This window comes from Ricinus communis, chromosome 6 (assembly GCF_019578655.1).
Source record: "Ricinus communis isolate WT05 ecotype wild-type chromosome 6, ASM1957865v1, whole genome shotgun sequence".
Taxonomy (NCBI): Eukaryota; Viridiplantae; Streptophyta; class Magnoliopsida; order Malpighiales; family Euphorbiaceae; genus Ricinus; species Ricinus communis.
Genome location: NC_063261.1, coordinates 19,235,426 through 19,255,527, shown reverse-complemented (window position 1 = coordinate 19,255,527; position 20,102 = coordinate 19,235,426). Strand labels below are relative to the sequence as shown.

Here is a 20,102-nt window from a genome sequence, read left to right as displayed (position 1 = left end):
AATGGCCTTCATTGATAATTAGTAGTATAAATTCATATTTGTTAATATTAAGAATATAATACATAAATGAAAAAGTCTTAATTTTTTTTAATTTATTAGGGGCCAATAGATGATTGACTATACAATATAGGGTAGTTATTCTTTTGCATTCACTGTAAAAGTAAAAACTCACATAATGTGAAAGAAAAAACTCGAACTGGAACCTCTCGTTTCAAAAAACAAACGCTGTTACCTGAGTACTCCCTAATTGGCTCAAGTTATCTATTTTATTACAACCAGGCAGTGGGTGAAAAAGTAAATCAACACAGCTAAATCAATTTCAATTGCTACTGTTCATCCTTACAAGCCTTGTAATATAGATAGATAATTAGTTCGTAAATGACCCTACAAAGGGTAAATAGCGAACCACCTGTCAACCATGGCAAGACATTGCTTAGGCTTGTATTCTGGAGCAGTGTGACCCCCTCCCTAGACAAATTACAATAGCATAATTATGATTCATCTTTTGATTAAATAATAAAATTACCACAGTAACTTCTTAATTACTCTCACCTTTACAGTTGCAAATGTCAAACGGTACGCATATTCATCATATGAATACTCCACCGTATACCTATAAAGACATCAAGAAATTGAGTATTCACTGACTATAAAAATTATGATGAAAGAATAGAACTCAAGACAGACAAGTAGAAATATTGTATGCAAAATGCTAACCCTGCAACTTGACCATCAACCAGCCATGGTTGCCAATCGGAGGCAATTGTCAAGTTAAGTGATTCTATCCATTCTTCAGTGCCCACATGTGGAATAGCCATGTCATGATCACCACTGTGCATCAATAATTAGCCAAAAGATGAACATTAATCCGGCATGCTAATCGTCTATAAAATTGAGCGATATATGGCGAACCGACCAGATTAATCACGGATTATCGATTAAACTTATCGGACTGATCCAATTTTTAAAACACTGGATCGAAGCTGAATAATGCTCTCCAGCAGTAATGTTAAGCTGAAGAGACTGCCTAAATTACCTGTAAATCAACGCTTGGAGTCCTGTCTTGGTGAAGTTTTTGTGATAATCAATGGTGCTAATGACACCGTACGAATAGGACAAACTGTAATTGCATCTTGCCCATTCCTTTATGGTCCCCTGACCGTCGATTTCATATCATGTTATTTAATTAGAAAATCTTTTAGTAACTTAATGGTCAACAAAGTTGATATATGTGTTATTATTCTGTCAATGGCAAGTGTGATCAATAAATTTATGACAAACCTCACGAATGCGTAGGGCTTCTTGAACATTTTTATCATTTGCCCAAGTGTAGGAATATAGGTAGTTGTATTCCTGTAAAAAAGGGAAAAACAAATACTTAATACTTACTAGTTGCTCGAACTAAGAGCCAGCAATTGCATCAATTATCTAATATAATATGTCAATTAGGAACTTACCCTAATTGATTTTTTCATTTCCAAAAATTATTTTAAATTTAAATTTACTTTTCAGTCATTGTCTAAGAATATTAATAAAAATTTATTATTTAAAAATTTAATATTTTTATTACGAGTATAGAAAATAATTCTTTTGTTGCATAACCATCCAGTGAATTAAGTTACCACTTAATAATATTATATATATATAGGAAAAATTAAGGTTAATTTTAACTTCATTTAAGCAATATTAACCAAACATTTGTTGAAATTATCATATATATATTCAACTGGGAGCGAAAATTTGAAAGGGGAACAGAAATTACCCGGCACCAACGTTCAGGAATTTGGGAAGGTGAAAGCAGAATATCATCATCAATGGAATAGTCAGAGATAGCAGTTGGGTCCCATCTTGATGCCATGGGATTTGGAGAGAAAGTTCTACTACATTCAGGCTCCAATATTTGTGCTGGATCTAATTTTTTAATACACTGCAAATCAAATATGAAAAATCAATCTTCTGCTGCTGTATGTACACATATTGAAATATTTAGAACTCACCTCGTTGATAGTTTGAATATCTTGCATGCATAATGCATTGTTGGGATCTGGATATGCATATTCACCCTTGCAATTTATCTTGAAGGACTAGAAGAACATTTACAAGGTTAAATCTTTCGATAAATATCAATTCTTGAAATTGCAAGTGTACAATTCTTGAATTTTTGATAACTAATAAGATTTCAAGTTAATTAGACTAAATGGTAATCTAATTTTGTTAAAAGACAGAGAGAAAAGAATATAAAATATAAAATAATTTACCTCATATATTTTTTTAGACAGAAGTGATAATCGGTAAGCGAAAGATATTTTTGAATTTAAGTCAATTCTATAATTTGTTAGTGGATTGCCAAGCAGATATCCCTGTCAAAATTCAATATAATACCGATTATGCAGAAACTAGCAAAATTAAATATGAATTTGACATTATTGAAATAATTTGATCTTTAATTTGTAATGACATACTCTGAGATCCATTGGTGGCTGAAGTCCCATTTCCTTTCCTTCAAGGAAATAATTAAAAGAGAAAACAGAGCTCAATAAATAAAAATAAAAACCTGTTTCTTCAAGTTTTCATGGACACACATTACCATTAAGAATCTCTTGAACAACTATGGGGACAATGATGCCGGAATAAGAATCACCACCAATATAGAGTTGATTTGCAAGGAATTGGGGATTACTCACAAGCCACTGTTCCATAATATAATTCAGAATGTTAACCAATTAATTAGTAATTTAATTCATATACATAATATAAGAATGTAATATACTATAATTTTTTATTATTAAGTAGAAATTATTTATATATAGAATATCACGGTAGAGATGTTTTATTATTATTATTATGTTATACTAGCTGGAGGCATTATGGCATTTCACCTCAAGTAATATGCATATATTGGTTTCTGAAAATTGGCATTTCTGAAATTGAATTCCTATACTTCATTTGTACAATTGGGTCTTTCAACTCTGAACTTGTTATTCTTAAGCCTTTTATTAAGGATGGCAAAAGGGTTTATAAGTAATAAATTTTGGCAGTTGTGAAATTCAATTTTCACCCAAATGAAGCTCAGGAGTCCAATTACCAGAACATGCAGAGATTCAGGGGCCAATATCTGCTTTTTGCCTTTTTCGTTATCTCCTTTCTATCTTCTTTTTTTTGTGAATGGATATCTCGTGATTTAACCAGATTCCTCACCTTCCTTAGAAAATCATAAATTTCTGCAGCTGCTATTGTATCATTAACATGGTAAGCTTCCCCAGTTTTTGCATAAGAAAATCCAGTACCCACAGGAGAATCCAAAAATATTATATTGGCTACCTGGAAAAATTAATTACGTACCAAGAAATTAAGAAATTAATGACCAAATGGGAAAGTTAACCACAGTTTAATTATTAATGACTTAATAATAATAAAAGAAAATCATTTCCAAGATGATGATAAATCTGTCACCTTCGTCCATGAGTATGGGTTCAATTCAAAGACAGGTTTGTTGTGTTTGGAATCCACATAATTGAACTTTAATGGACCTAAAGACCAAATGTACTACGTTAATATCCGTTTCATTATACACATATTTGGTGCCATCAGGATTTCAGGAATTAAAGAAGTGAGTAGAATTAGAAAGCATACCAACTTCATAAACAAGACCCGAAAAAGCAGAGCAACCAGGACCACCAGTGAGCCAAAGCATTAGAGGATCATTTTCTGGGCTCCTTTCTGACTCAACGAAGTAGTAGAATAGCTGCACTTCTTCCATCTTACCCACACCAATATACCTGTACATATGTATACAGAAATCAGACTCAGTACCGTATAGCTACTGTAGACATATGTATATATATATATGCTTACCCGGTTTCAAGAAAGAAGGGGAGATTTCCATCGAACCCAGGTAGTGACTTGATAATTGACTGTGAAACTGCAGTTTTGCAGAAGAGTGAGGTGACAATGGAAAAGGAAAGAATTGTAGCAAATAAGTTGCAGCTTGAAGTGGCCATGGAGTTGGGACTTTGTTAAATTGATTATAGGCGCAGAAATGCTACTTTTATGCTTGTGTTGTGTACCCCACTTATTCTTTCATTTATATACAGTTAAAGTCCATAACGATAGGTTGATGTAATTGAAAAACTTCAGAATTTAATTAACCACTTATAATCCAGTGTCTATCTTATAATAATAAAAAATATTAAAATTTAAAATCTTACTTTTTCTGCCCCGGAAAATTAATTAGAAAAAAATAACATTAAACGCTATCGCTAGGTCAATGCTAAAAATAAAGCATATAATCATTAATAATCATTACAATTAATAGCATGAACAAAATTGTAAGTCTATAGTTTGTTCCTATTAGTCGAATTGCGTTGTATAAAAGTATATAGACACATTGGCAAAGTGCAAAGTTTTTGTTAAGAACTTCTGGTTAAGATGTGTGTTCCATCCATGAGTATGCAAGCCAGAGCTTGTATCATTTTTCTGATGTGTTGTTCCCCATCTTGTCTGTCTTTTTCTATCCATTATCAAAGAACAGAAACGTCTACCTGTCAAACAAACATGCTTGACTAACAGATGAAGAGAGATCGATAACCAACAATCAGCCCAACATGAAAGTTTGTTGACGGGGACTAGAAAAACACATGATTTAATATTGGAGACTTACATTTGCAAGACAAGTTTGGTGAATTAATGATAAAATTCAAACACAAAACTATGTTTATATATGTTAGAAATATTAAAATTCATTGGTAATATCGTATTTAATATTAGGGCACAAGGTGCGCATTGATGAATATCGGGTGTGGTTCATTATTTGTGCCCAGTTCAGCGACCTCGCCTTTTCTTTTCGGTGTATATATATTTAGAGTTAATCTATACTGTATTGGGCAGAACTATATTACTAGTAAAATACGAACTCAAAATTTGAACTTTAGACTTTAGTTGAGTTAGAGAAAACTTTTATCATCTTATCTACTTTGATCTTTTAAACGACAAAGAATGTGGATAGCCTTAAGTTGAAAGTGGCAGAGTCAAGTCAAACAGCTTGATAGATAGATATGGGAAAAGATAATTAATTCACAAAAACTGTTTAGATCCTTACTTGAGAAAAATTACAAAGGTCTCAAATTCGAATGTTTCATCAATCATTTGTCAACATCGTTGAGAGTTTCTCACTTTTATATAAAATACTGTCCAGCTATGGATGTTGAGCCTTGGGCTAAGTAATTCCAGGTCTAAAATTGACCTGAGATAAAAATTATTTCAAAAATCGCTTGGAGGGTGGTCTTCAAAGAGCAATTGCAGCAATTGTTATTCCAATCTTTTTATTATTTGTCATCGAATTTTGGCTCAAGATTGGGAAGCAATGTTCAGATATTCTTAGAGAATGCAATCGAGTTGCAGACTTTTAATGTTGCTCATTGTAAACTAAATCTTTTCAATAATTATTTTTTAAAAAAATATATTTAAAAATTAATTTAAAATGTGTCGAGTAAAATCTTTAGATATAGCAAAGCACTGGGTCAAGAATTTTAGACTTTGTTGCTAAAGCATATAAGTGAATCCATATCAAAGAAGTAGTAATTCCTTTATTACACTTTCACATAAGGTGGAAGTATCAAACAAAATGACAAATTACAAATGAAAATAATCAAGCCATCTATCTATCATTGCAAAACATTCCTTGGGCATATACTCTGGAGCTGTGTAACCTGCTCCCTGCAAAAGGCCAAAACAAGAAGAAAACATGTCTTTAAAAAAAGAAAAAGAATTAATTCTCCAATCTGCCAAATAAACACAATGTTATTCTTACCTTAACAGGAGCATATGTCAGACGGTAATGTTTTAGGTAGAATTGCATCCAATATCTGCAGCAAGTCAAAGGAAAGTTAGTTTTGGAATTGAAATTGTAGCTGGTGATCATCAAATTTATTTCAGTTGAAACTATACATTAATTATTACAAATAAAATATGTGTGCTGCCAGAACGATCTATTCTGTAGAATTTCTTTTTTTAATTTATCAGGTTTGCATTAGCCACATAATTGATGGAATTAATAATTGAGGACCGGCAATCTCGTCTGACCCATTTTTGGCAGGTCACGTAGAATCTCACAATTGATTAGAAGACAATATAATAAGCATTTCACCTCAGCAACCACCAACCTGATAAAATGAATACCCATCAATTCTTTCTTAGTTTGCTGTTATTTCAATTAGCAAAATACTTTTTGATAAACACCTAACTTATAGTTAATTAGATGCCTTTTTCACTTAAGATTCAGTGATTTCTTTTCGTTTATGTTTGTTTTGAAATGATAGAGATTATGGTTCTTTCTTTCATATAGATGATTTGGAACTCCCACTGGAATCTTTATATGTTTAATGAGGAAAGTTTAATTATAAAACACACTAGAAGGTCTTTCATACTAGGAATGTGAATGTAGAAATTGTGTTTATAATGTTATTGATCTGTGATGAATCTTTACAATAAGAATTTTAAGATTTACAGTGTGAGATTGATCTGTTACATACGTGGCTAAGCTTGTAACGGTCTTCAAGCTACCTAGTGAACTCCTATGATCTATGTCAATGTTAACTTCTGGAAAGAAAAGTTACTCCTTTTTTTTTTTCTGCAGGCCTGTGATGACATGTCCGTGCAGCTGAAAGCTGTACAGACCTGAGGCCATGCCCCTTGGTCCCTAAATCTCTTTATCCTTTGGTTCCTGGTTTCTGGACCAGGTAAAGCTTCATTCTTTTGATTTTCAACACTCCCCCTCAAGATGGGTTCGAATAGGTTGATAGAACTCATCTTGCTAAGAAGGTTTTGATGTTTTACTTTGTCAAGCGCTTTTGTGAATATGTCCGCCAACTGTTCATGGCTTCTGATGAACGGGGTTTCAATCTCTCCAGATTGGACCTTTTCTTTTATGAAATGACAGTCAAACTCAATGTGTTTGGTTCGTTCGTGAAACATGAGATTTGATGCGATGTGTCTGGCTACTTGATTATCGCAGTACATTTTCATCGGACCTTTGCATTCTATTTTCATGTCATCAAGCACTTGTTTGATCCAAATGAGCTCACTGGTTGTTGATGTCATGGCTCGATATTCTGCTTCTGCGCTGGATCTTACTTGTTTTTTGCTTTTCCATGTTACTAAGTTTCCTCCTATGAAGGTGCAGAATCCTGAAGTTGATTTTCTGTAACAGCTTCCTGCCCAATCTACATCGGAGAAACCAACTATAGTGTTAGCATTGTTATTATTTTTCATCCAAATACCTTGACCTGGGGTGCCTTTGAGATATCTAAGAATTCTATCAGCATCCAAGTGACTGGTACGGGGAGCATGTATAAACTGACTTACCATACTTACTGCGTAAGCAATGTCAGGTCTAGTAACAGTTAGGTAAATTAATTTTCGTACTAGACACTGATAATGACCTATGTTATCTAAGGGGTCACCATCTTCCAAATTAGGTTTGGTTTTAGTTTCCATTAGGGTATTTATAGGTTTGGCTCCTATTTTTCCTGTTTCTTTTAATAAATCAAGAACGTATTTTCTTTGAGACAGAAAAAGGCCTTTATGAGATTTGGCTATTTCTATCCCAAGAAAATAAGATAACTGACCAAGATCCTTAATATCAAATTCCTTTTTTAGTTTTTGTTTGACCTCTTCAATCTCTTTATTATTGTCACCCGTTATGATAATATCATCCACATATACAAGAATAATGATAGTGCATGTGTGAGTGTATTTTACAAACATAGAAGAATCAGAGGCACATTTATTGAAACTGATTTTCAAGAGAAAATGGCTTAGCTTGGCGTTTCATGCTCTTGGAGATTGCTTCAACCCATAGATTGCCTTGTTTAGGTTATATACCAAGGAATGATCGGATGTAGATTTGTAACCTGGAGGAGGAGTCATATAGACTTCTTCTTCTAGGGACCCTTGGAGGAATGTGTTTTTAACATCCATTTGAAATAGACTCCATCCTGAGTTAGTAGCAACAGACAATAAAATATGAACACTGCTTATTTTAGCTACTGGAGCAAAAGTTTCCTGGTAATCAACCCCATAGGTTTGGGTGAACCCCTTTGCTACCAACCTATCCTTATATCTTTAAATTGTTCCATCATGCTTATATTTTGTTTTGTACACCAATTTATATCCAACGGGTTTTTTATTTGGCAGTAGGGAGATAAGATCCCAGGTGCCATTTCTTTGTAGAGCCTAAAGCTCTTCCTCTACAGCTTTGCACCAATTAGGGTTGGTGTTAGCTTTATAAAAGGAGGTGGGTTCAGTGTGATTTGTGAGACTTTCTAGGTAGGCTTTATACTTGCTGAATATTGACTCATAATTAATGAAGTGTTGGATAGGATATGATACCTCATGGGACAAATAGTCCCTTAACCCGACAGGAGGCCTGGTGGATTGAGTGAATCTTCGTAAGGAAATTTCTTCCTGTGGCTCATTATCTTCAGTATTTCCCCCTGAAGGAATTGCTTGGGAGTCTGGAGTGGACTGCCCCTCGGGATGAATGTACTGTGCTTGACTGTAAAAAAAGAAAAGATTATGCGGAAATAATAAAGTGTGGGGCCCATTGGTACTTATTGGATTATGAGGGTAATAGGGTTCATTTTCTGCAAAGGAGACATCTCGAGAAATGTAAGTCTTGTGAGTAGAAGGGTCGTGACATTTGTACCCATTTTTTCCAAAGGAGTATCCTAATGTCACGACCCCATCCGTGGGCTTGTGATCGGCACTAGGGAATGGGTAGGCTTAAGGTTACTGAATCCCGTAGTAAGCCCGACACTCACTAACTCAATCAAATTTCATCTCAAATTAATATTATTAAAGCCATAAATTTTTTTAACATTAAATCTTACACAATTGAATCGGTCTGCCAGAAGAATTAGGCGAGACCCAAAACTCAGAAAATTATCACTGATACCTCTACTATTACTACTGCGGAGAGTCTAAGATTTTTACAATTTGACATACCAAATCAAACACCACCCGATGATGAAGAAGTCGGGTTACTGAGTAAGAGTCGCGGGAAGACTAACAGTCCCGAATCTGAAAAAAAAAGTAAAAATGAGACTATCAGTCTTGAGAGTGAGTCAAAATCAAATAATCTAGAGACTATTGCAGTCTTCATAGAAAATATTAATTATTCGAATCAGTATACTAAACCATGCACGTAAATACAACTCATATTATAATCATACCATAATAAATACATAAATAAATAAAAATATATTTTTACTTTTGCGGGACGAGTGGCTCAGTAGAACCCTAACCCAAAATTCTAATAGCTTTTCGGCTCTCTTAATCCAACAGGTCTGGCGCCTAGAGAACAAAGCTCGACCAGGGTCCTTACCTCCAGCCTGAACACTTAATTCCAACCAAGCCGGCGCCTAGAGAGCATCGCTCGACCAGGGACCTTAACTCTGGCCTGAACACTTAATTCCAACCAAGCCGACGCTTAGAGAGCATCGCTCGACCAGGAGCCTTACCTCTGGCAATTTACTTAAATCAGCCCAGAGAGCCATGCTCGATCAGGGCAAAACTCATAATAATCTTCTTACCTGTCCATGATTATTACCGGTACGCAAGCGGTCCTGATGTAACCCATCAGGTGGCATGTTCTAAGAAAACCACATTCCCAAATCGCAATCATCACATTTAATAAATATTATTGTCTAATGAAATCATTCAACACATATTGAAATAAAGATTAAAAATTTATGGTAAAGCAACGTGCAATTCGTGTGAAAAAATAATAACGTTTGTATTATTATAATATTACTAATAATAATATTTATATTGCGATACTAATAATCATATTAAGCATAAATTCTAAAATAGCATATTAAAATCAGACTTAGCAATAGTGCAATGATTAAATGATTTTAACTCCCAGAATTGGGCGACCTCCTAGCTCTGCTCTGGAGCCTCGGTTGGAGCGAGCCGAACAGACAGATCATCTAATCACGGAAAATAATTTATCAAAGCGCTGAAACAATCGATCATTAATCCTAGGTCTAGACTCCTAGGACTGACTGTCTAAGAATCTCGACTCAATAAATTCTACCGAAAATTCGGCAGAACCTCCCCTACAACACGGACATTTACCCCCCATAAAACGGGTTCAAGACCTGCCAGAAAAACACTTCAAATATCCAATAATCCAAACAACGGGAGTCCATTACACAGCACTATTTTTTTCGACTCCGCTACACAGCACAAAACACGAGGCAGGTAAACTGACAGACAATTATTTTTGACTCACAAATATCATCTAATACTCAACACAATCAATAGACACACAATTACACCAAGAATTCAAAAATTAACGGGCCAGAGAAAATTGCTTAGACGCTTGATCGCTCAGTCGACTCGCCTCCAGCCGCCGGAGTCTGATCGACGATCCGAACACACCATCGGACTCGAAATGACGCATTGACAACGATCCCCGCTTCTGATTTTTCGATCTAACCCCCGATCATCCGGAGAGATTTTCGGACGATCTCGACCATCTATTCGCAAAAGAAGTTCGATCGCCATGAAACTGGTGCCATTGCGAAGCTAGAGCTGAGGAGAATCGGGATACACCCTCCAATCGTCCAAAGCTCACCGGAGCTCGTCGAAAATGCCCAAAAACGTCGGCTGCCTCCATTTTCTCTCTCCACCGTGAACCTTTGTTTCCGGCCACCATTGTCGACACCGCCGTCGCCAAAACAAAGCCAAGACCGAGGGGAGTCGATCGCCACCAAGATCAATAGCTACCGCCGCCGGAAACGGCCGGAACGGCCTCCGAAAGCCGCTGCCTTCCTTGCGGCCGCTCGCCGACTTGAGCCGGCGCGCTCATGACACCAAGCTGCCAGCCTCTCACCGGCCTGGCCTGACGCCCGGCCGATCTCTTTATCCCCGCGCGATTCTCTCTCTTCCCGACACCTCTCTCTCTTCTTTTCCTTTTTCCCCGATTCCTTTCCTTTCAATACCGACATTTGACCCCTGAACTTTTCCCTATTTCAATGTAACCCCCAAACTTCTTTTTAGCCTTTCAATTAAGCTCCTAACTATTTAATTTGGGTCAAATTAGAATTATTAAAAATATAAAATTACATATATACACCTGCCAACACAATTATTTATAAAAATACCAAGCATACAAATTTCCATTGAAACCCCATATTAATGAAATTATACTTTTAGTCTTCATCCAAAAATAATTTTCCAATTAAGTCCTACACATAACTAAATTAAATAATCAATTTACTAATTATTTTCCAACTTAAAATTTAATACCACTAGCTAATTAAAATACCTATTTTCCCTAAACTCCTTTTATAAAAACACCCTTTACAATTTCTCCACAACTTTCCAATATATAATTTTATTTATATAAATATGTATTTGGGAAAAATTTGAATAACCAAAATATAATTATTTTTCAAATAATTTACTTAATTAATTTCTTAAAAATTCAAACTAATAGGATATAGAAAGAATGACTCCTTTATTAGTCTAATATTAAAATTCAAAATTTGCATTTAAATCATTCCAACAAGACCAAATAAAGATAAAATAAAATTGATTCAAATAAAAACTCATTATTATTATAATTAATAAATATAAAAATTCCGGGAATTACATCTAAAAATATAGTTTTAACCGAACTTTTGTCAAGTTTGTGATGTCGTTTGATATGGACAAAGCTGGTACAACCAAAAACTCGGAGATGTCCAAGCTCGATTTTTTGTCCTTTGAGGATTTCTAGGAAAGTGAGATTTTTCAATCTGACACTAGGCAAGCGATTGATGAGATACGTGGTGATTAGGAGAGCATCCGACCAAAAAATGTTGGGAACATTATTTTGAAAAAGTAGAGTCCGGGTGATTTCTTGAAAATGTATGTTTTTTTGTTCGGAAACTCCATTTTGTTCAAGAGTATTAATACATGTAGTTTGGTGTAAAATTCCTTCTTTGGTAAAAAATTCTGAAAAAATTTTGTTTGCATATCCAGTGCCATTGTCATAACGAAATTTTTTGATATTGGCAGTATATTGATTGCGGATAAGGTTAAAGAAAGTTTGAAAGCAAGTAAAGGTTTCATTTTTCCCTTTTAACAAGTAGAGCCAAGTAGTTCGAGAGTAATCATCAATAAAAGCGACAAAATACTGGAAATGATTGTAAGCGGTGATGGAAGCAGGTCCCCAAACATCAGAATGAATCAATTCAAACATTTTTTTAAAGACACTAGTAGATAAAAGAAAAGGTAATCGCGTATGTTCAGAAAATTTGCAAATATCGCAACAACTAGAATTTAATTTATAAGAGAAAAACTTGTTTAAAACTTGATCAGATTGGTGTCCAAACCGCCGATGCATCAACATCCCTTGATCGACCGGGCTCATTGACACAAGGCATTGGGTGGTGGAATCTCTAAGGTAGTAAAGACCATTTTTAAGGTACCCCTCACCAATTATCTTCCCTGTGATGCGATCCTGAAACATTACTGAAGTGGGTGAGAATATAGCATTACAATTTAAATGACGGGTAATTTTTCCAACAGACAATAAGTTGGATTTAAAATCAGGCAACAATAATATATCATGTATATTTTTGTTAAGTAGGGAGGAAGTGCCACAACCAGAAATTTTGGCTTAACCTCCATTTGCAACGATCACATGTTGAGACGTAATTGGAACAAAATTGTGTAATTTTGTTGCGTCCCATGTCATGTGATCAGTTGCACCGGAATCGATAATCCAATCTTGAGATTTAAAAAATTGAGAGGAATCAGTGGGGTTAGAAACTGAACCTGACCCATGTGATTGTTTGTGATTCACAAGTGATTGGAGCTGAGAAATGAGCTGGTGCAAATTCTCTGCCGGGTCAGGTCGGGTCTGCTATAAAAAATGAGTCGGATCCGAATTGGGCCAACTTTCAGGTCGGGTCGGGTCGGGTCCAGGTAAAGTCGGGTCGGGTTATTGGGCTCGGGTTGGGTTGGGTCTGCGGGCTCGGATCTTTTAAAAGGATTTGACCCAGGCTGCAAACCCGACCAGAGCGATTGGTTGCATATGATGCCCCTCGACCCCCACTCGTCATTTTTGTAAATGTTAGGGTTTGCGAGATAACTGCTGCCAAACCTATTTTTTCCCTTCTCCCTGCTTCCTCCGCCTCCAACTCTGTTGGTCACGCTATTCCCTCGGTCACCCCGACCATGAGACGGCCGCAACTGATGGTGAAGGTACCAGCACCTGTCGTGGGTGTGACCCTGCTTTCGGTTGTGGTCGTACCTTTCGATAGGAACAGGCGCTCCCCTCGCGCGCAGCGCTTTGGTCGGGTCTGAGTGTCGAGTAAAAACGACCAATTTTCTGTGTTTTCGAGGCTGGGAATAATGCTCATCATGGGGCGTCTAGTCTCTTCCTGTTGGATGATGGCTACGACCGCATCGATCTTCGGGAGTGTGTTGGACAGAAATATTTGCGAACGCAAAACTTCGTAACTGGAATCCAAACCCCCAAGGTAAGTATAAACGAGATCCTGCTCCGCTCTCCTCTGTATTTCTTCTGGATTGTTTGATGGTGGAAGGTAATTCTGCAACTCTTTCTATCTTGTTAGGATTTCTGTTGCATAATCTGAGGAACTTTTCGTTCCTTGTGTGATTTGTGATAATTCTTATTTGAGTCTGAATATGTGGGCAAAATTGTGTTGATGGCCATAAAGTCCCTTCATTTTTTTCCCAGATAGCTTTTGATGACTCCATTGAAATGCAGAGTCAGAAAATTTGTGTTTCCATGGTGTTGGTGATCATTGACATGACCAAATGGCCAGTCGTTTACCACCTTTCTTTCTAATTCTTCCTCTGTTGGGACCTCTGGCCTTTCTAATTTTGGTTTCTGCTTGGTTCCAGTGATGAACCCCAGCTTTTTTCTGCCGCTGAGGCCAATATACATTGATTTTGACCATTCAAAGTAATTCTAGTTACCTTTTAGCACAATGTTGGTTATTTTTGTGACATCATTGTGAGACATTTTGAAATTTTGTGTTTGAGGTTGGGGGTAGATGATCACAGGTTAAACCTGCTCTGATACCATGTAGAAATTATGTTTATAGTGTAATTGATCTATGATGAATCTTTACAATAAGAATTCTAAGATTTACAGTGTGAGATTGATATGTTATATACATGGCTAAGCTTTCTACCTAGTGAACTCCTATGATCTATGTTAATGTTAACTTATGGATTTGGAAGGGTTGAAACGACAAGGAAAGTTGCTCCTTTTTCCTTTTTTGCAAGCCTGTGATGACATGTCTGTGCAGCCTAAAGCTGTACAGACCTGAGGCCAATGCCCCTTGGTCTCTAAATCTCTTTGTCCTTGGTCCCTGGTTTTTGGACCAGGTAAAGCTTCATTCTTTTGATCTTCAATAGTGGAATAAAACATCTTTAAAAACACTATATATAATAATAATAATAGTAGTAATAATAATTGTAAATTCAATGGTTAAAATGGTCTAATTTTTAAAGATATAGTTACTTTTCAAATAACAAATCCCAACCATTAATTGTAAATCCAATGGTTCAAATTAAACATGATCTATCGTGTTAATAATAATATGAGAGGATCCTAATCCATTTTACACACCCTAAAGATAGTTAAAGCTTACTCAAAGTTATTTAATTGGTTAAGTAGGAGGATAATTTAGTCTATTCCTTGTTCACATCTCTTGCATATATATGTTACTCATTTTACTATAATGATTTCTCATTAAGTATCAGTAATATGACTTTCAGTTTATTATTACATATATTATAGGTCTGCTTGGTAATATTGTTAGACTTTTTAAGGAAGTTATTGTTGGACTTTAACTATTAAACTGAAATTCACGGAGTCCAGTTTTAACTTAGCAAATAAATTAACATTAAACTGAAATTCAATTGATTATTATTAATTTATCTTAATTTTAATTAAAAATGGTTTAATACGTAGTTTAAACTAATCACTAGCCTGATGACTAAATTTTCTGATATAGAAGAACAAAAACAGAGGAACTCACAACAATGTGATGCAGCTGTTGTTTATTGAAAGAGATTAATGACTTAATTAACTCATAAGTAGGACTAAAAATTCTACATCAAAAATTGATATTACATAGATCACAAATGATTATGATCTTTTTCTTTTTGTCCGTAATGTGATTACAGAATTAAATACAACCGTTGCTCCAGTAATTAGATAGGATAACGAGCAAACCACCTATCAACCATGGCTTGGCATTCTTCAGGTTTGTACTCTGGAGCTGTGTGACCTCCTCCCTACACAAAACCACACCACAAAAATTGAGCCATTTACTCCGAATTTGTTCATTTTAACACAACTGAACCATAAGAAATAGTATGTAGATACTAAAATTTCGTAAATTTTACAGTTCTGGAGATGACTTGAGTATCACTAGGCTAAAGTTGGTTCGCTCCTATAATAATTTTATTTTGTTCGATTACGATTTACCAAAAGTTTACAAACCTTTATGGTCACATATGTCAGGCGGAAATGTTCATTCATAAACTTTACTTGGTATCTGCACAGAATTAATAATGCTTTCTGAGATTAGATTATATTAGAGAAGAAAAGAAGTAAAGGAACTGTATCAGAATGTTGGACTCACCCTGCAACTTGACCATCAAGGTACCAAGGTCTCCATTCATCAAAAACTGGTATTTCAAGGGACCTGATCCAATTCAGTGTCCCCACGTATGGAACAGAAATGTCATGGTCTCCACTGCAAAACAAAAGCCAAATTAATGTAATGAGGTCCTCTCGATCAAATATAGATCTATAAGAAAGAGCCAATATAAGATGAGAAAAGAAAAATCTTGAATTGACCTGTATATCAGAGCTCTGAGTCCTGTTTTAGAGAGATTTTTATGAATATAAAGCGTGCTTTCAACATTTTCAGTATAAGTTGGGAATGTTTTCAAGCACCTGCTCCATGTTTCCACAGTTCCCTGATGACATAACCCAAAAAAGAAATGAAAAGATTAAGAAATATAATCCATCACTGAATTTAATTACTTTGATTCTAGAAAAGTGTTGTTGTTAACTTGTTATTAACATCACATACATTTCGAACCCCGAGAGCGCTTTGGACTGTATCGTTATTCATATATTTGTAGGAGAGTGCATAACCAAATTCCTGAAACAGAATTGGAAAATGTAGTAATGTCAAAAAAGACTGATAATGAAGCAAATATATTGTAGGTAGATGAATTTTTACCCTGCAGTGCAGTTCAGGAAGTTTGTTAGCTTCGAGAGAATTGATAACATTTGCTTCTTGAGATATGATATCCCATTCTAAATCTGTTTGTTTTTTGGATGAGAAAGCACATTGAGGTTCCAAGATTTGAGTAAGCTTTATCTGTAATAGGCACTGCAAGAAATCAAATATAAATTAGCCATATTTCATTTCCAATGCTTGCCAATTGGAACTTGAGATACAATGCATCATCAAATGAAATCAAAAGGGGCTGCAAATTTTCTAACCTGTTTGATGTTTTGCATAGCTGTTACACATAGTGTGTTGTTGGGCTCTATGTTCATGTAGTCACCTTCGCAATACAATTTGGCATCCTGGAATTGCAGAACAAGTAATTTAATAATTATAATCTAAACCACTGGGCTACTGCCATGGTGATTGAGTGCAGGAACTCAGGGATTCAAACTCTGTTGACGATCTTAACCAATTTTAGAAGTACCCAAAAAGAGAAAAAAAAAAATGGAATAAAGCCTAAATTAAAGATATATTTGAAAAATTATTAAGCTGGTTGGTAAAAGAATTACATCATAGTATGCATCTGATATAAGTGATACTCGATGAACAAATGGTATTCTTGAATTCTGATCAACGTAGTAGTCTGTTACTGGATTGCCAAGCAAGTACCCCTGTTCCATGTCAGATTGCATTATATATATATATATATATATATTAGAACTCTGATAATTTTCTGCTGAACGAAAATGAAAGCTAAATTTAAAGCAGATACGTGTAGTTAGATTATGTACTTGGAGATCAATACTTGGCTTCAACCCACTTTCAATCCCTGCAATTTATTGAAAGAGAAATTGTGAATTGCAACTTAAAAGAAATGATTGTAAAATCCTGAGTACGAATATAACTATTTTGATTAATTGATCTTACCCTCTAGGATATTCTGAACTAGGAGTGGAACAATTATGCCAGAATATGAATCTCCACCAATGTATATTTGACTTCCAAGAAACTTGGGGTGATTCATTAGCCACTGTTACAAAGCACAAATTCAATGATTGGTAATTTGATGGCTTTCAACATAAAATTTCAAGACAAGAATTACCCCCTCTTTTTTGTAATTTACCCTTTGTTCAACTATAATTTTGTGCTTTTAAGAAATAGGAGTCCTTGTAGATTCAGAATATAATATTCAATATGTAATCAGTAAAACATAATCTTCAAATGATATCTAGTGCTATAGGCAAACAAAATAAAAAGATCATTGCTGTAAAATTATTCTCCACAAATGATAGATAAAGCCTTTCACAGAGTAATATACTTTTATGCATTGTCACTGTACTAACCTTTCTTAGGAAAATATAGGACTGGTGTGCTGATAATGTGTCTGAAGTATTGGCTCCCTCGTTAGTCGTTGCATAGGAAAATCCAGATCCTACTGGTGCATCTATGTATATAATGCTAGCAACCTATGATCAATAAAAACAAAAACATAACTAAGAAAATAAAAAGGAAAAGAATTTCATGAAATATTAAGCAGAAAGATATAAAAATTTAGTGCACCTTAGTCCAAGAAAATGGGTTCAATTTAAGAGATGGTAAGCCCCCAGTATATGTATCATAAGCAATAGCTAGTGGACCTGTCAAAGAAAAAGAAAAAAACATAAAGAGGAAGAAGAAGAAGAGTTAAAATGGACTTTTTTATGGTTATTTTTTTTAAATAAATTTCCCCTGATTAATTGTAAAGCTTGGTCTGCCAATCATGCCTTTTTATTTTCTTGCACTATCTTTTATTCATACCTAGTATCAATATATATCTTATTTATTTATTTATTTTTAGATTGGTAAGATTATTATAAACTACTTGATCAAGTATATTATATAATATTGACAAATCCTAACTGTCAATACAATTAATAGCATTCTTCCTGTCCTATCGGCCTTATTATTTTTATTAAAGAAAAGAGAAAACTATGAAGCATTTATTTGTTCAAATTAAGAATTAGAATCCAATATTGATATTGTATTTATAACTACTAAATAAATTTAAATATAAAATTCTTGCCCATAATGAATGAACTAAGGAAATAATTAAGAATTTCAGTACCAAACTCAACATTTCTTGAGTAAACAATCTAAGTAGGCATACCATTTTCAAAAGCAATTGCAGAGAAACCAGAACAACCAGGACCTCCAGTGAGCCAAAGAACAAGTGGATCAAAAGTTGGGTCTCTTTCAGACTCAAAAAAGTAGTAGAATAGCTGCACATCCTCCATTTCTCCAACTCCAACATATCTGAGAAAAAAATAGCCAAAACACAGTAATATCCATTTGTCCATTACATGCAAATTTTACATTTATAGACTAGCAAAGCAACAAAATGTACTGGGTTCTTATGGCTTCATGTATAATAGGGCTCTTGCCTTATGAATAATTTCATACTTTTTCATATTTCTTTTACGAGCAGTCCAGCAAAGAATGAGATTCTAAACAGGAAAAATGGTCTCAAAGAAGGCTCTAAAACTTTTAGGGACAATCTTAATCTCTTGTCATGGGATTTTATCGTTGTTCCAAAAGAAAAAGAAAAAAAGACTGAAAATACTCACCCAGTTTCCATTTTGAAGGGAAGCTTTCCAGGAAAGCCAGGAAGAGTGTCAACAATAGTTTGAGAAGCAGCAACATGAGAGAAAACAAGCAAAAGAAGTGTACTCAAACACATTCTAAGAATGTCTGTTCTTGAATTGCACAGAAGTGTTTGACTCTGCCTAGCCATTTTGGCTCTTTTTTGCTTTGGATTTTGCCTCAAGGCTCAATTGGTCCACAATCTAAAATTGAAGATGAATTATATAAATGGGTTAAATATAACTAACCATTTCAGCAATGAAATTCAGGTACAAGAGCTGGACTATACCTCACTTTCAAAAATCTAGTGAACTGTGTGCTTTCAAAATGGCTGCTAACAAACATTCTAGCAACCTAATACAGGCAAAGAAAAAGAAAGAAATTTTATAGATTTGGTATTCGCCTTTAACATGTGTCATGTGTCTTATGCATTTGAAATTAGTAGTAATTGAGCAGGATGTATAGATAAAACGAGAAATTCTTATATAGACTCAATTTATCTCATCATTTAAAGATAAATTAAATTAAATATTAATATATGATATTATATATTAGTTATCACATTTTTATGGTTAATTTGTAAGCATAGACGGTTAACGATAATAAATAAATTATTAATAGAAATACAACACTTAATATATAATTATGTATTAATATTTAATTTAATTTGTTTAGAAATATCATACTCTCAATGTACTTGAGAAAATTTCAAAGTAAACCCATACACCAAGATCAGTGATGTAAGTTTTTCTTATTATGGGTTGACATCTGTTATAAATATGCATAGTGACTTGTGGATAAAATGTCAAATACCCAATCCCGAGTCCAATTTCAATTATTTTAAAAATAAAATGCAAAAGTTTTATTTATGGTCCAAATAAACACTCAAATTTTGCAAAAAAATTATGAGTGTACACAGTTATTTTTCTTATTTAAATAAATTAATTTTAATACTAAAAATTCTATTTAAAAAATCAAAATTAATAATTATAGCCTTCAAAAAGGTAATAACTAATTAATGATATATATTTCATCGTAATTAAAAAAGTTTTAATGACTTTTTCTTCTTGCAGTGTTCGCCAAATGGGCATTATTATAGGCCTATTTATCAATCTGCTAGTCGACCGACCCTTCTTAGATGAGAGACTTAATTTGCACGTGGTTTTTTTAGCTAACCTTCCATTATTTTTCGCACGTGGTTTT

At 34.4% G+C, this 20,102-nt stretch overlaps 2 protein-coding genes across 2 annotated transcripts; both read right to left on the bottom strand.

The window, feature by feature from the left end:
• Window positions 1-178: 178 nt before the first annotated feature.
• On the bottom strand, window positions 179-4,111 carry LOC8273847 (serine carboxypeptidase-like 7). Its single transcript, XM_015721124.3, has 14 exons — window positions 3,856-4,111; window positions 3,634-3,779; window positions 3,454-3,530; window positions 3,199-3,321; window positions 2,588-2,690; window positions 2,463-2,500; window positions 2,259-2,360; window positions 1,998-2,084; window positions 1,763-1,927; window positions 1,282-1,353; window positions 1,037-1,155; window positions 718-831; window positions 553-613; window positions 179-468 (listed from the first exon to the last, which is right to left on the bottom strand). Exons 1-14 carry the CDS (start codon window positions 3,999-4,001, stop codon window positions 385-387), a joined length of 1,437 nt encoding a protein of 478 aa, XP_015576610.2. The 5' UTR covers window positions 4,002-4,111; the 3' UTR covers window positions 179-384.
• A 10,953-nt stretch (window positions 4,112-15,064) lies between these two features.
• LOC8273845 (serine carboxypeptidase-like 2) lies at window positions 15,065-19,205 on the bottom strand. The gene is made up of 15 exons (XM_002522087.4): window positions 19,189-19,205; window positions 18,884-19,102; window positions 18,427-18,572; window positions 17,841-17,917; window positions 17,624-17,746; window positions 17,208-17,310; window positions 17,072-17,109; window positions 16,850-16,951; window positions 16,553-16,639; window positions 16,287-16,439; window positions 16,134-16,205; window positions 15,896-16,017; window positions 15,678-15,791; window positions 15,536-15,590; window positions 15,065-15,327 (listed from the first exon to the last, which is right to left on the bottom strand). The coding sequence occupies exons 2-15, from the start codon at window positions 19,048-19,050 to the stop codon at window positions 15,244-15,246; spliced, it is 1,443 nt and encodes a 480-aa protein (XP_002522133.1). The 5' UTR covers window positions 19,051-19,102; window positions 19,189-19,205; the 3' UTR covers window positions 15,065-15,243.
• Between the last annotated feature and the right edge of the window lie 897 nt (window positions 19,206-20,102).

Excerpts from the sequence above, each read along its gene's own strand:
- LOC8273847 (XM_015721124.3), bottom strand. The coding sequence starts at position 4,001 with ATGGCCACTTCAAGCTGCAACTTATTTGCTACAATTCTTTCCTTTTCC. Across the intron at positions 2,501-2,587 it reads TGTTCAAGAGATTCTTAATG|GAAAGGAAATGGGACTTCAG; the intron begins GTAATGTGTGTC and ends ATTTCCTTGAAG. Across the intron at positions 1,354-1,762 it reads TTCCTGAACGTTGGTGCCGG|GAATACAACTACCTATATTC; the intron begins GTAATTTCTGTT and ends CCTTTTTTACAG.
- LOC8273845 (XM_002522087.4), bottom strand. The coding sequence starts at position 19,050 with ATGGCTAGGCAGAGTCAAACACTTCTGTGCAATTCAAGAACAGACATT. Across the intron at positions 17,918-18,426 it reads TGCAATTGCTTTTGAAAATG|GTCCACTAGCTATTGCTTAT; the intron begins GTATGCCTACTT and ends TTTCTTTGACAG. Across the intron at positions 16,640-16,849 it reads TATCAGATGCATACTATGAT|GATGCCAAATTGTATTGCGA; the intron begins GTAATTCTTTTA and ends CTGCAATTCCAG.